Source organism: Malaclemys terrapin, chromosome 16 (genome assembly GCF_027887155.1).
Source record: "Malaclemys terrapin pileata isolate rMalTer1 chromosome 16, rMalTer1.hap1, whole genome shotgun sequence".
Lineage (NCBI taxonomy): Eukaryota > Metazoa > Chordata > Testudines > Emydidae > Malaclemys > Malaclemys terrapin.
In genome coordinates this window covers 3,107,388-3,123,708 of record NC_071520.1, presented here as the reverse complement: position 1 = coordinate 3,123,708, position 16,321 = coordinate 3,107,388, and the positions used below count along the sequence as shown (strand labels likewise).

At 51.1% G+C, this 16,321-nt stretch overlaps 1 protein-coding gene across 3 annotated transcripts in view; it reads left to right on the top strand.

Annotated features, from left to right (window-relative positions):
- Positions 1–1,142: 1,142 nt before the first annotated feature.
- The window catches only part of RASAL1 (RAS protein activator like 1), a 131,401-nt gene continuing 116,222 nt past the window's right edge, over positions 1,143–16,321 (top strand). For all 3 annotated transcript variants that reach the window (XM_054006780.1, XM_054006779.1, XM_054006777.1), the window contains exon 1: positions 1,143–1,599. In XM_054006780.1, coding sequence (XP_053862755.1) covers positions 1,535–1,599 — 65 coding nt within the window. In that variant the 5' untranslated portion in view covers positions 1,143–1,534. The remainder of the gene's footprint in view (positions 1,600–16,321) is intronic.

Here is a 16,321-nt window from a genome sequence, read left to right as displayed (position 1 = left end):
GGTGCACACCAAGGGTAATAACCCTCCCACTCCCTCATACACACATCCCTGGACTTCCTCCATCATCAGCACGGCCAATCTCGGCTGACCGAGAGCCATCCGGATTGATCTCTAGCTAGGGCCTTAAGGCTGCACATTCCATCTGTGTCCATCACTGGCGAGCTTATCGCCCCTCATGATCGCTGACTGCATAGCAGTGATCTTCAGTAAATGCACCTGGGCTTCCTCCCTCCTGGACCAAATTCCATCCTCAGCAACTCCTGGTTAACGCAGCAGGAGCTTTGCTGGGATGACTCCAGTGCAACCGAGGGCAGAAACTGGCCCCTTTTTTCTTGCAGAGAGGATAGTTTGTGAATAAGGTCTGAGCTGGGGACCTGGGTTCTGTTCCCAGCTCTCCCACTGCTCTGGGGCAGGACATGGCCTTGTCCCGTGCCTCAGTTTCCCCATCTATAAAATCGGGATACTGATGCTGCACAAAGGGCTGTGGGGCTTTTTTGTGTGTTTATAAAGCAGCTTGAGTTCCCTGGGGAGAAGGTGAAATGAAGTGGCATGGAGTTAGGCAGTGCCCAGGGAGACCCACGAGGGGATGGGAAGAGCTAATGAGTGTTCTGCTTTGCCCGGCTGGGGTGGCATTTGGGACTTTGTTAATCCCTTTCAAGGGTAACTAGTACAGTGCCAGCTTGTCTCAAACTCTCTGTTGGCTGCCAGCACCCAGGCGAAATGCTGGTGTGATGACAATGCAAACTGCAAGCCTGGGAGTGGGGCAGGTGAGTGGGCAGAAAGATGGAGGCGAGCAGTCCTGCTACCAACCTGGCTCTGTCATTTTAAACCTGGGTGATTCCCCAGCCTTTGGAATACAAGCCCCGATTCTACTTAGTGAGCCAAGCCCAGGCTGTGAGCCTCAGACACTTCCCAGGGAAGAGGCTCGTTTGCAGGCAGGTGCAGCTCGAAGGGCATGTTCATTCACTGAACCTGACGTAGGAGGGTGCAGAAGGGGACCGCTGCCCCCTCGCTGCCCCTTTGGCCGGGAAGGGAGCATTTCCCCTGGCTGCCGCTAGGAGGCAGGAGAGCGCCACTCTGCTGGCTTCCGCCTGCTTAGCGGGTGTAGCGCTCCCCGGGCAACCTGTGGCTGCAGACACGATTCTGCGCGGCCAGAGCGTGTCTCGGAGCCTCTAGCAGCAGCTCGCGCTCCGCCGCTCCCGGTGCTGCTCGGGCAGCCGGCTCCAACGCCGGCGAGGCACGGAGAAGCCGCCTGGGCGCTTTGAGCTGAACCTGACACGGCGCCTGGCGGCTTTGGCACGGGCTGGGCGGTTTCACCTGCCTGGCGCTGCCCTGGCAAGACACGTTTCGACGCGAGCCAGCTGCTGTTCTGCTCAGCGCCAGGCAGAAGCCCGAGGCGAGGCAGGAGCAGCGCGCCCCGAGGCACAGCCCCAAACTCCCCCGGCGAGAGACGGCCAGGACCCCGGAGCCGAGCCGATGGTTCCGAGGGACGATCAGCCCCGCCGCTGAGGACAGACCCAAGTTCGGGCTGGGGATGGCCCGGAACACGGCCCTGCATTTCAGAGTGGTGGAAGGACGGGGCCTGCCCGCCAAGGATGTGTGAGTTGGGTTCCCGTGGGGTGCCCGTCGCAGGGCGCTCAGCCGGGTCGCGGCGCTCGCCGAGCGCTCCGGGCGGTCCTGGTTGAGGCGGGGGCCAGGGCAGCTCCATCCCACGGCCGGCCCCTGTGGTGCTGGCGGAGGAATTTGGCCCCAAAGAGGCTTGACTTGGGGTGTACAGGAGCTCTCGCCCCTCCCTGGGAGCATCTGGCTGATGCCTGGACTCATTTCCATGCAGCCCAGTAAACGGGCACACTGCCCAGTGCCTGGGGGCGCCGGGGGCTCCTGGCTACCAGGAGTAGATGTTAGCTTGTGGAGAGCCAACCTATTGGCTCAAGACTCCCCCTTCCTGCACTTTGGCCTGGGGGACCCCCGGGCTCCCCAGGCTGCCTCCCAGGGAGGAGAGGAGGAAATGGGCAAGTCCAGGCTGGAGACGACCAGGTGCATCTCCAAATATGAATTCTGGGCTTGCTCGTTAGCACTCTCCTGTTCCTTGGTTAATGTTGGCCTGGGTCAGAACCCCCCCCCCCCAGATCTGAAGGTTGACATTTGAATCCCTATTTGAATTTTGAAAATGGCCTGAGTTACTAACGGGGTGACCCTGACCCCTCGACCTGCAAGGCAGTGTGTACCAAAACCAGGTCTGCATTTGGCAGCTAGTCCCAGCTCTAGGCGTGTGTCACTTCCACTGATGTGAGGCCACCGCCTCCTGCTGCTAGATTTTAGCTTTGGAGCAGGGCTGGGTGTGGGGAAGGGAAAATATGATTTGGTCCAGCAGTCTCCACCCTGAGCTCGAGTTACTGTTATCACTTATCCAGTTACTATTCTGATTGATATCGATCAATACATAATGGGATTGCAGCTGGCAGGCATCAGCATGGTGATACGTCACAGAGTGGCACTCCCTGGTGCTCGCGGATCCCAGCCCAGAGGCAGAGCAGGGGATGGGCTTCTTCCCCAGGGTCTGTCCAATGCTTGGCTGCATCTTTGGTGTGCAGATGTTGTTGGGATGATGCTGACTAGAGGCAGTGATGTCTAGTAATTAGAATGGGGAGGCTGGGATTTGGGTTCTATTCCCAGCACTGCTACTGGGTCATTCTGCTCGTGTCACTGTGCCTCAGTTTCCCCATATGCAAAAGAGAGGTAATGAGACTGCTGTACATCACAGGGAGGCTGCAAGTATGAATTAATGACCATCCACAGCTTGGAGTGTTTGTGCTCCTTGGCTGGATGGCAGTAGAGAGATATACAATGCCACACGCACTATTCACATTTCTCCACATACCCTGACACTTTCCACTGCCGAGCTCTTTTTTCATAACTCAGCTGGAGAAACTCCTGACCTGGATTTTGGCAGGAAGTCTCAAGGCCACTGCGGCATAGAGGTGATGCAGTTCCGTTGGGGTAAATTAGGTCTTCAGTGCATGAGCACTTTTCACCAAGCAGTTTCTGCACTGAGTAAAGCCCAGCTAGGTCTGGGTGCTAACTCCCCAAATGGTCTCGCCTGTTTCTGAAGCACAGTTTAGGACTGGGAGCGTCTCTGGTAGAAGAATGGGCAAACTTCCTCGTCTGTATTGCACTGACTATTCTTTGTATTCCAAAATCTGCAGGTCTGATTGTCCCCTGCCTGTCCTTTGCATGGCCATTTATTCCCATGTAAATCGGGGTAAACCTGCTCCCCGCTCATACCTCTCCAGCTATACACTTGAAAGGCTTCAGTGGCACAACTGCGCTGCTGCAGTGCTTCCGTGTAGACACTACCTACACCAGCAGGAGGGGTTCTCCCGTCACGATAGTAGCTCGATCAGTGGAAGAATCCTTCCGTCAACCTAGCACTGTCTGCACAGGGACTTAGGTCAGCTTAACTATGTCACTCGAGGATGTGGAATTGTCACCAATTGTCTACTGTAGCCCAGCTCTTAGGCTGCTAACCAACAGTGGACTTATTCCCCTCTTGTTTACACTCATCTAAATCTGGAGCTACATCCCTGCAGTCTGAGAGCCCGATTCTCCATTTCCTAGTGGGTGTTAACACCAGTGGGAAGTCAGCAGAGCGGGTACAGAAAGCCATCATTTGGATTTGGGAGCAATTTTCATTTTGTCAATGCTCACAATACTTGATGTTTTTGGATTTTGTGGGGGGCGGAGGTCTTCAAGCCCCAGCTTCTGGAGTCATGTGAGAAGACACTTTCATTTAAAAAGAAAAATCAGTTTATATCCTTTATGGTAGTGGAAAAAAGCTTGTCAACATAGTGACAGCGCAACCTAGCAGCTCAGAAGCAAAAAGCACTTAGAACCACCCCCAAAAATGTAAGGGGGGTTGTTTGCTTATTCTCATGATTTTTGGATGCTTGGAGCTGACCATATTCTGCTGCACACCCACAGTTTCCATGGTTCCAGATATCTGGTTAAGGGGCAGGCAATGGGGAACCAGGGGCTATGCAGTGAAACTGGTGTGAGAAGAGAATTAGCACAGTGACCTTTACAAAACCTACCTGTCTATCTGAGGCCTGGTCTACACTTAAGATTGACATAGGGCTGGTCGGCACTCAGCTATGTTGCTCAGAGGTGTGAAAAATCCACCAGAGCGCTGTGGGTAAACTGCCCTAAGTCCCCATGTATCCCGTGCTAGGACAGTGAAAGGATTCCGTCCATCTAGGCAGGGCGGCTCCAGGCACCAGCCGAGCAAGCTGGTGCTTGGGGCGGCAGATTGCTGGAGGCGGCATTCTGACCAATCCTAGGGCGGCACGGCCGCTTTGTTGTTGTTGTTGTTCTTGTTCCGCTCCGGCCGCCCTGTAGGGGGTGGCGGCGCGGAGAACCAGAGCGCCCTGCAGGGCAGTCCTCTTCCTTCCCTCCCCGCCGACCGGAGTGGAGCCCTCGCGGCAGGCAGCAGCGCAGCGGGAGGGGCCGCGTGGCAGCGCCCCTGCTGTAGCCCTGGCAGCCCCCTTCTCTCTCCCGCCTGCTCCCTCCTCCTCCCCTCCCCCAGCCGGTCCCTCTGCACCCGCGCTCCGGGCGCGCCACAGGTTGGTTTTTGTTTGTTTGTTTGTTTGTTTTGCTTGGGGCGGCCAAAAAGCCAGAGCCAGCCCTGCATCTAGGTACCGCCTCTCGGGGAGGTGGATTCCCTGTGCCAAAGGGAGAAGCCCTTCTGTTGGCATAGGTAGTGTCTACACTGAGGTGCTGCTGTGTCACTGTAGCATTTCAAGTATAGAAAAGCCCCTAGCTATGTTGCTCGGGGGGTGAAATCCCAAGTGATTCAGCTGTGCCAACCTAACCCTCAGTGTAGCCACAGCCGGGTCGACAGAAGAATGCTACCACCACTCGGGGAGGCAGTATTCCTACAGCCATGGAAAACCCCTTCTCTCAGTGTAGGCTGCGTCTACACTAGGGGCTTAGCGCGGTGTAGCTATACTGCTGCAGTCCCCACAGTGCTGACAAACCTTTAGGGTTTTATCCTGCGGCCCATCACCGTAGTATCTGAACGTTTTCCACATAAACTCCATAGCAGTAGCCAAGTCGCTAGTGGACTTTGTGTTCTCTCTGGCCCTTCTCCCTTTATGGGATCACAACTCTGCTTGTGGTAGGGTTTGGGTGTGTTAGGTTGACTTGTTTCACAAAGTATTTGTTGGTTCATTGGTAGGGGCTTGTTAGGAAGGAATATCGATATTGGGGTTTGAGGGCAGAAAGGGGGGGTCAGTGTTGGGGATTTATTGGGTAGAAGGGGGGTGATAAAGTGGGAATCTTTCATAATATTTTTATGACCCCAGTGTGTGCCTTGATTTCCCCTATATTTTCCATGGCTACCTGGCAGGGTGTGGGGGAGGACTATGTGTTCTCACAGCATGCTAAAGCCTGGTCTACACTAGAAACTATGTTGCTATGGAGTGAGAAAAATCCACACCCCTGTGCGGCATAGTTAAGCCAACCTAAGTTCCTGTGTAGACAGTGACAAAGCCCTGGCTGGGATGATTTAGTTGGTGTTGGTCCTGCTTTGAGCAGGGGGTTGGACTAGATGACCTCCTGAGGTCTCTTCCAACCCTGATATTCTATGATTCTATGATGGAAGAATTCTTCCGTTGACTTAACTACCAACTCTTGGGGAGGTGGATTACCTATGTCAATGGGAGACCCTCTCCCATCGCCATGGGCAGTGTCTGCAGTGGAGCGCTACAGCAGTAAAGCTGTGCTGCCGTCGCACACAAGCCCTAAGGCCATGCCTACACTACAGAGTGAAGCCGACTTAAGTTACGTCGACGATCATAAATGGCTGTAATTACATTGCTTGTGCATGTTCACACCATGCTCCCTGTGTTGGCGGAGCGCGTCCACAGTTGGTGCTCTAGCACTGACAGAGAGAGCAGTGTACCATGGGTAGCTATCCCACCGTGCAAATCACCACCTTCTCCCGCTAGGCATCCTGGGACGGGATCACTGCCCCCATGATGCATTTTTCCCCAGACCATAATTCCAAGGACTTCTGACAGTTTCGTGCTGTTTTTCAACTGCCCCTGTGAACTTTGTGCCTGCCATCTCTTCCTAAAAGCATGGATCCTGCACTGCTCTCCAGTTTTGTCATGAGTGTTATGAACACAACATGGCTGATCCTGCAGTATTTCATGAGCTGTGACTCTGAACAGGAATCCATGGTGCTTGCCCTGCTGTGTGCCATGGAAAGAAACAATTCAAGATTGATGTTGGCATTCACAGAGCAGCTGCACACAGCGAACCGTCGCTATTGGGCTTGGGGAAACAAGCACCGAGTGGTGGGATCGGATTGTAATGCAGCTCTGGGATGATGAGCAGTAGCTGCAGAACTTCCATATGCGCAAAGCCACTTCCTTGAACTGTGGGCGGAGCTCACACCCTCCTCCCACATCCCTGGCACAAGGAAACCAAAATGAGAGCTGCCCTAACAGTGGAAAAATAAGTGGGGATCACTGTGTGGAAGCTGGCAACTCCAGACTTCTACAGTTGCGAATCAGTTTGGAGTTCGGAAGTCCACCGTGGGGGTTGCGTTCCCGCAAGTGTGCAGGGACATTAATCACATCCTGCTGTGAAAGACCGTGACTCTTGGAAATGTGTGTGAAAGAGGGGATGGCTTTGCAGCAATGGAATTCCCTAACTGCAGCAGGGCAATATCCCGATTTTGACCCCAGACCGTCTTGTGACAGAGTACATCAACTTCTTTATGGCATTGCAGGTGCTTGTGGATCACCTGAGTCGTTTCACAGACATCAATGCGGGATAGTCAGGGAAGGTGCATGATGCACTCTTCTTCAGGAACACTGGCCTGTACAGAAAGCTACATACAGGGACTTTCTTTCCAGAGCAAAGGGTTCCAATGGGGGATGTTGAAATGCCTATAGCGATCCTGGGAGACCCAGCCTACCCTTACTCCCATGGCTCATGACGCCTTACAAGGAGCACTTCAACAATAGTCTAAGCAGGTGCCAAATGCCCAAAGAATATGTGTTCGGCAGATTAAAGGGTCACGGCTTTTTAGGCAGGTTGGACCTCTCATGGTCATAGCAGCCTGCTGTGCTCTGCATAACATTTGTGAACCCAAGGGCAAAAAGTTTCCCTAGGGGTGGAGCGTGGAGGCAGATTGCGTGGTGGCTGATTTTGAGCAACCAGACACTAGAGCTATCAGAGGGGCTACGTGGGGTGGAGGGTGGGAGGGGACTATTTGAATCAGGGAGGCTTTGAAGCAGCATTTTGACAATGAACCCCAGTAATGGGTCTTTCTGTAATGAATTAAGCCAGGTAATCTGCCACTGTGTTTGACTTTCTGTTGCAACTACCCTATGTAGGTCATCAATAAAGAATCAGTCTTGTAAGACTCAATTTTTATTAAACAATAAATGTCCCTGGGGTGGAGTGCAAGGGGTAGCGCAAGGAGGCTGGGGATGTGAGAGGAATGTGTATGGGGAGGTTGGGGAGGGCAAGGAACGCAGTTCTGTATGGGCTGCAAGGGGGCGAGGGTCGAACATGCATATGTTCCGCCTGCAGTGCAGTTAAGGACCTCAGCATCTCTGTTTGGTCCTCCATGAGCTTTATTATCTGCTCTGGCCCTGTCTCCTCTCCTGGCCCTGTCTCCTCTCCTGGCCCTGTCTCCTCTCCTGGCTATCCATTTGTAGTTTATTGTCTCTCTCCATGCCCTGTGATCACTATCAGCCTGATCTGACGATTGCAGAAATTCCTGAAAAATGTCCTTACTGCTCCTCGTTCACCACCTTAGCTAACGGAGGCGCGCCATCAGTGCGTAGGAGCTGGCCCTCAAGGGCACATCTGCAGAAGCAAAGGAAACAACGCACAGAGTCAGTATTGTGTGTGCACTCAGTATTGAATCATAGAAGTTACATAACCTCTTTCTCGCTTTCCTTTGGCCAGCACGCAGCACAGCCAGAGCTCTAAACATGGTGAGTTCAGCCTGGGGCAGGGGGTGCAAGATGAGACAGGGTCTGGGTGGTTTCAGAAGGGGATCAGTACAAGCACCTGTGGACACTATTCTGAATACCCACAGGCAGGGGTGATCAAAGTTGAAATCACACTACTGAGAATAATGAAAGATGCAAGGGAGCATCTCCTGCATATGTGCGGCTTCAGACCAGGTCTGCATGCTGCTCGCCCATGTGCTGCTTTGGTTCCTGCACAAGTAATTGCCGATTGGCACAGCAAAGTTTCCTTCAACGGGGGAAGAAACAAAGCCGCTCTGCCAAGGAACCTTTGGCAGAGGATTGCAAAGTACCTTCAGGAAAGTTTCCTAGAGATCTCCCTGGAGGATTCTCAGGAGATCCCGGTGTCCATTAACAAACTCTTCTGCAGAGCCCCAACTGCGTAACTGCACAGGGGAATGTGAAGGAGATACAAATAGTACCTAGTGTTTATTTCAGTCTCTTCTCCCATGTGCACCACGGAACAAAAAAAAGAACACCTCTACCTCATGTAAATCGTGCACTATCAAAGAAAAATGAGTACTTACTGGAGCTCCCTCTCCTGCTTCAGGCACACCAGAGCTGGACTGCTGGGACGGGCTAGACCCCTCCAGAGTCAAAAAGAGGTCCTGTCTCACCATGACACCGGACAAACCTGTTGCACGTCCTCTTCCAACTGGACCTCCTTGTGGGGCTCTTGGCAGTGCAGGTGGGGTCGCCGCCAGGGATGGTGTACAGCTCCTTGTAGAAGCTGCATGTTTTCGGTGCCACACCAGAGAGACAGGTTTCAGAGTAGCAGCCGTGTTAGTCTGTATCAGCAAAAAGAACAGGAGAACTTGTGGCATCTTAGAGACTAACAAATTTAGTTGGGCATAAGCTTTCGTGGGCTATAGCCCACTTCATTGGATGCATGCAGTGGAAAATACAGTAGGAAGAGATATATACAGAGAACATGAAAAAATGGGTGTTGCCATACCAATTCTAACGAGACTAATCAATTAAGGTGGGCTATTATCAGCAGGAGAGAAAAAACTTTTGTAGTGATAATCAGGATGGCCCATTTCCAACAGTTGACAAGAAGGTGTCTATACACAACTGCAAGAAGCCTGGGAAACAAGCAGGGAGAACTGGAAGTCCTGGCACAGTCAGGGAACTATGATGTGATTGGAATAACAGAGACTTGGTGGGATAACTCACATGACTGGAGTACTGTCCTGGATGGATATAAACTGTTCAGGAAGGACAGGCAGGGCAGAAAAGGTGGGGGAGTTGTGTTGTATGTAAGAGAGCAGTATGACTGCTCAGAGCTCCGGTATGAAACTGCAGAAAAACCTGAGAGTCTCTGGATAAAGTTGAGAAGTGTGAGCAACAAGGGTGATGTCGTGGTGGGAGTCTGCTATAGACCACCAGACCAGGGGGATGAGGTGGACAAGGCTTTCTTCCGGCAACTAGCAGAAGTTGCTAGATCGCAGGCCCTGGTTCTCATGAGGACTTTAATCACCCTGATATCTGCTGAGAGAGCAATACAGCAGTGCACAGACAATCCAGGAAGTTTTTGGAAAGTGTAGGGGACAATTTCCTGGTGCAAGTGCTGGAGGAACCAATTAGGGGCAGAGCTCTTCTTGACCTGCTGCTCACAAACAGGGAAGAATTATTAGGAGAAACAAAAGTGGATGGGAACCTGGGAGGCAGTGACCATGAGATGGTCGAGTTCAGGATCCTGACACAAGGAAGAAAGGAGAGCAGCAGAATATGGACCCTGGACTTCAGAAAAGCAGACTTTGACTCCCTCAGGGAACTGATGGGCAGGAGCCCCTGGGAGAATAACATGAGGGGGAAAGGAGTCCAAGAGAGCTGGCTGTATTTTAAAGGATCCTTATTGAGGTTGCAGGATCAAACCATCCCGATGTGTAGAAAGAAAAGTAAATATGGCAGGCGACCAGCTTGGCTTAACAGTGAAATCCTTGCTGATCTTAAACACAAAAAAGAAGCTTACAAGAAGTGGAAGGTTGGACAAATGACCAGGGAGGAGTATAAAAATATTGCTCAGGCATGCAGGAGTGAAATCAGGAAGGCCAAATCACACTTGGAGTTGCAGCTAGCAAGAGATGTTAAGAGTAACAAGAAGGGTTTCTTCAGGTATGTTAGCAACAAGAAGGTGGTCAAGGAAAGTGTGGGCCCCTTACTGAATGAGGGAGGCAACCTAGTGACCGAGGATGTGGAAAAAGTTAATGTACTCAATGCTGCTTTTTTTTTTTTTTTTTTTTTTGCCTCTGTCTTCATGAACAAGGTCAGCTCCCAGACTGCTGCACTGGGCAGCACAGCATGGGGAGGAGGTGACCAACCCTCTGTGGAGTAAGAAGTGGTTCAGGACTATTTAGAAAAACTGGACAAGCACAAGTCCATGGGGCCGGATGCGCTGCATCCGAGGGTGCTAAAAGAGTTGGCGGATGTGGTTGCAGAGCCATTGGCCATTATCTTTGAAAACTCCTGGCGATTGGGGGAGGTCCCGGATGACTGGAAAAAGGCTAATGTAGTGCTCATCTTTTAAAAAGGGAAGAAGAAGGATCCAGGAAACTACAGGCCAGTCGGCCTCATCGCAGTCCCTGGAAAAATTATGGAGCAGGTCCTCAAGGAATCAATTCTGAAGCACTTAGAGGAGAGGAAAGTGATCAGGAACAGTCAGCATGGATTCACCAAGGGCAAGTCATGCCTAACTAACCTAATTGCCTTCTATAATGAGATTGGCTGTATGGATGAGGGGAAAGCAGTGGATGTGTTATTCCTTGACTTTAGCAAAGCTTTTGATACGGTCTCCCACAGTATTCTTGCTGGCAAGTTAAAGAAGTATGGGGTGGATGAATGGACTACAAGGTGGATAGAAAGCTGGCTAGATCGTCGGGCTCAACGGGTAGTGATCAATGGCTCCATGTCTAGGTGGCAGCTGGTATCAAGCCGAGTGCCCAAGGGTCGGTCCTGGGCCCGTTTTTTTTCAATATCTTCATTAATGATCTGGAGGATGGTGTGGACTGCACTCTCAGAAAGTTTGTAGATGACACTGAACTGGGAGGAGTGGTAGATACGCTGGAGGGTAGGGACAGGATACAGAGGGACCTAGACAAATTAGAGGATTGGGCCAAAAGAAACCTGATGAAGTTCAAGAAGGACAAGTGCAGAATCCTGCACTTAGGACGGAAGAATCCCATGCACTGCTACAGACTAGGGACCGACTGGCTAAGCAGCAGTTCTGCAGAAAAGGACCTAGGAGTTACAGTGGACGAGAAGCTGGATATGAGTCGACGGTGTGCCCTTCTTGCCAAGAAGGCTAACGGCATTTTGGGCTGTATAAGTAGGTGCATTGCCAGCAGATCGAGGGACGTGATCATTCCCCTCTATTTGACATTGGTGAGGCCTCATCTGGAGTACTGTGTCCAGTTTTGGGCCTCCCACTACAAGAAGGATGTGGAAAAATTGGAGCGAGCCCAGTGGAGGGCAACAAAAATGATTAGGGGGCTGGAGCATATGACTTATGAGGAGAGGCTGAGGGAACTGGGATTGATTAGTCTGCAGAAGAGAAGAATGAGGGGGGATTTGATAGCTGCTTTCAACTACCTGAAGGGGGATTCCAAAGAGGATGGATCTAGACTGTTCTCAGTGGTACCAGATGACAGAACAAGGAGCAATGGTCTCAAGTTGCAGTGGGGGAGGTTTAGGTTGGATATTAGGAAAACCTTTTTCACTAGGAGGGTGGTGAAGCACTGGAATGGGTTATCTAGGGACGTGGTGGAATCTCCTTCCTTAGAGGTTTTTAAGGTCAGGCTTGACAAAGCCCTGGCTGGGATGATTTAGTTGGGAATTGGTCCTGCTTTGAGCAGGGGGTTGGACTAGATACCTCCTGAGGTCCCTTCCAACCCTGATAGTCTACGTTTCTATGAAGGTGAGGGTAACAGTAGGGGAGAAATTAGCATGGGGAAATAGTTTTTACTTTGTGTAATGACCCATCCACTCCCAGTCTTTATTCAGGCCTAATTTGTTGGTGTCCAGTTTGCAAATTAATTCTGGTTCTGCAGTTTCTCGTTGGAGTCTGGTTTTGAAGTTTTTGTTGTTGAAGAATTGCCACTTTTAGGTCTGTAATTGAGTGGCTAGGGAGATTGAAGTGTTCTCCAACTGGTTTTTGAATGTTACAATTCTTGACGTCTGATTTGTGTCCATTTATTCTTTTGCGTAGAGACTGTCCGGTTTGGCCAATGTACATGGCAGAGGGGCATTGCTGGCACATGATGGCATATATCACATTAGTAGATGTGCAGGTGAATGAGCCTCTGATAGTGAGGCTGATGTGGTTAAGTCCTATGGTTCCCTTGAATAGAGTCGACAGTGTGCCGACAGTGGACAGAGTTGGCAACGGGATTTGTTGCAAGGATAGGTTCCTGGGTTAGTGTTTTTGTTGTGTGGTGTGTGTGTGTGTGTGTGTGTGTGTGTGTGTGTGTGTGTGGTTGCTGGCACAACAGAGAGATAGTTGGCCTCCCTTGCCTTGTGGTACGCCTGCCTCAGCTCCTTTATCTTGGCACAGCCCGGCTGCGTGTCCCTGTCCCCTTCTCATCCATGCCCTGAGCAATCTGCTTGTAGGTGTCAAAGATCCTATGGCTGGATCAGCTGGTACTGCATAGCCTCCTATCCCCACATACCCAGCAACTCTGGTGTACTCCAGGCGGGAGCGCTTTTGCTGTGGAGAGCTGGCATGGTCAGCTGGGAAGATCAACGTGAGCTGTCCAGGCCAAGCAAACATGAAAAGGAATTTCAAAAATTCCCCGAGCTTTAAAGGGGGAGGAGCACATGCCTGTGTATCTGACTGAAGGGCAGCGGAGTAGAAACTACTGACCAGAGCGGTCATGATGGGCATTGTGGGATACCGCCTGGAGGTCACTTAGGGTGACCTAACCAAGCACACTGACACTGCATCGCGCTAACGTTGTCACAAAAAGCTCTATGCTTCTCGTCGAGGTGGTTTTATTACGTTGGAGCAGCAGGGGAGTTGCATCAGCAGGAGGGGCATTGTAGTGCGTACACCTCCACTGTTTTGTCGCTGAAAGCTGCCTTTTGTCGACCAAACTGTGTAGTGTGGACAAGGCCATAGGTATGAATGTTGCCTGGCTGTATGAGCCTGAATGGATCATTTAAAAAAAAAAAAGTCTGGCAGAGGTCTTGAGAAGACAATGGAAAAGCCAGTCACCAGGACACTGACCCCTAGTAATCAACAACCCAGAGGGCGATGCCTTTCCCCACCTCTCCGCAGGGAAGCTGAGCAAAGACCCCAGCTGGAGAACAAAGGCCTGGGAAGGCATGCGGTAGGGGGATAAGAGATGGCTGCTGGAGGGAGGTGGGGGCTCTCTTGCCTGGGAACTGACAAAGATCAGAGCGAGAGAGACACAGAGCTTGACCAATGGGGTTCACTGCAGCTCTGCGCTAATTGGACTGGGCTGTGCTGTGCTAATCTAAGGACTGCCTAGGCTGGGCTCCAGCTGAGTAATAAACCCACCTGTTGTGACCGTGCTGTCAGTGCAAACGTTTGAGGTGCATTAATCCCTGCAGAGTGGACAAGTCTCTCTCTCAGCTGGACTTGCTGAACAGAGCTCCTGGTGTGCTGAGTCCTCGAGATTCAGTCAAAGGAGACGGTGAGGTCGCGTGGCCTACCCAGGAGGATGAGTGGGGTCTGGCACGGCGAGGGGTTCCTCCTAGAGACTGTTCCAAACCTGGGGATGTGGCACCGATCCTGTGGATGCTTGGTGAGAGGGCCAGTGGGGGCGGGTTATTGGATAGAAAAGGGTTCAGTGTTGTGAATTTCATTCTTAAGGTGGAAAGGTCTCTTCAAAAAAGAAGGATTTGCAGCTTTTCCTAAAAATGGTCAGACTCTGGACTTGCCTGATCTCCAGAAGTGTGTTCTATAGCTGGATCCCCTCAACTGACAGTGCTGTGTCCCCAGCTCTCCTATCACAGAATCAGAGAATTTCAGGGTTGGAAGAGACCTCAGGAGGTGTCTAGTCCAACCCCCTGCTCCTGTGCTAGAAAAGTACCACTTTCAAAAAGAAAGCTGAGTGTCCCCATCACCTGACTCTGGGAGTGGCAGATTTTCAGAAAAAACACCCAATATCATGAGACTGGCAATAAAATAATGAGATCTGGCAACCCCATGAGCCCGGTGTACAGCCCCACTAAAGCCAAGGGGCTCCCAGAGTTGCAGGGATATGCTCACACATAGATTATTGCAGGATCATGCCCTATATTTCACAGACTCATAGAGTTCAAAGCCAGAAGGCACCACTGTGCTCATCTAGTTTGACCTCGCGTATGACACAGGCCATAGAACTTCCCCAAAATAATTCCTGTTTGAACTAGAGCAGATCTTTTAGAAAAATCTCAGTCTTGATTTAACAATTGCCAGTGATGGAGACTCCACCACAACCCCTGGTAAATTGTTCCAGTGGTTAAATACCCCCAGTGTTAAAAATTCACACCTTAGTTGCATTATATATTAACATTAACCAGCTTTGAAACAACATTAGGGTGAAAACAAGCCCCCTCCAACACGGACATGGGTCAGAGTTAAGGGGAGTGAGTTATAATGAAATTGACAACTGTCTAAAACTGGTACAAATTCTGAGTTTGATTGTGAACATGGCAGCTTAGATTCAGTAAGTGAGCTGGTCCATCAGCAGCCCTACATTGCCTTGTCAGGTGAGTTCCTCACTGATTACAATTCACCTAACTGAGGCCAATTGTCCCAATGCTGCTTATTTTCTCCTTTTGTGGAATTTTGAAACTCACTGAAAAGATGAATCCTGAGAGAGATAAAGTGCCCTCTTATCTCTGAATGCAGTGCAGAGGGATGTTGGGTGAAAGAAACAAACTGTCAAGAATATACGAGCAAACCTAACCCCTTGGGTTAGATCTCAGCCAGCAAGTTCCACGGACGTTAATGGAGCTACGCTGACTTCATAGCAGCTTTCTCTGGTTGCTGCTGTGTATTCCCTGTCCAGGCCTGGTTTGGAGCAGTGGTTCTCAGCCAGGGGTCCGGGGCCTCCTGGGGGACCACGGACAGGTTTCAGGGGGTCCTCCAAGCAGGGCCAGTGTTAGACTTGCTGTGGCTCAGGGCAGATAGCCAAAGCCCCACTACATGGGGCTAAAGCCTGGGACCCTGAGCCCTGCCACCCAGGCCTGAAGCCAAAGCCTGGGCAATTTAGGGCAGTGACTCCCCCGTTTGTCTGAGGGCCTTGCCCCACCTGATTCTCCAGGGATTGTCTTAATTAGGAATGGTGACAGGTTTCAGAGGTAGCCGTGTTAGTCTGTATCAGCAAAAAAAACCAAAAAACCGAGGAGTCCTTGTGGCACCTTAGAGACTAACAAATTTATTTGGGCATAAGCTTTTGTGGGCTAAAACCCACTTCATCGGATGTATGAAGTGTCTCCCTACGGTTACTCACACCTTCTTGTCAACTGTCTGTAATGGGCCACTCTTTTACCACTTCAGAAGTTATTTCTCCTCCCTTGGTATCCTGCTGTTAATTGCTTTATCTCGTTAGACTGACCTAACACTTGGTAAAGCACCCCCCATCCTTTCATGTATTTATACCTGCTCCTGTATCTTTTACTTCATACATTCCCCCCAGATGGGGGTTTGCTTGCCGAAAAGCCAGACATGTCCGGGAAAAACCGGACGTATGGTAACCCTAGTGTTGTGTGTATGTGGGGGGAGACAGAGTGGGTTTTGGGGGGCTGAGAGCATGTCAGCATGCTGTCTGGTAAGTTCAGACAGCAGCAGGACCCCCCCCCCCAGCATTCCACACTAATGGTTGCTTTGTCCCGGAGCAGATAAGCAGCCGGTTGTCAAACAGAGCTTTGAAAGGGCATATCCGCATTCCTACAGCGATTCCAAAACAATGACAAGAGTGGCCACTTGACTTAAGGGGATTATGGGATGTTTCCGGAGGCCGATCAGAGTGCAGTAATTCAACACCTTGTTCACACTGACGCCCGGGCGTTTCAGCCGAGGCGCAGCAGGCGTTATGCTTCTCGCCGAGGTGGATTACCAGAAGCGCTCCAGCTGCAGAGTCCAGGCACTCTAAATGCCTTGCCAGTGTGGACGGGTCATGAGTAGGGCTCCCGGGGCTGCTTTAATGTGCTGTAACTCGCAAGTGTAGCCAAGGCCTTAATCTAAATCTGCTCTGCTGTAGTTGGAACCCATTGTCGCTTGTCCTGCCCTCTGTGGCAAGAGAGGACAAGTTTTCTCCTTTCTT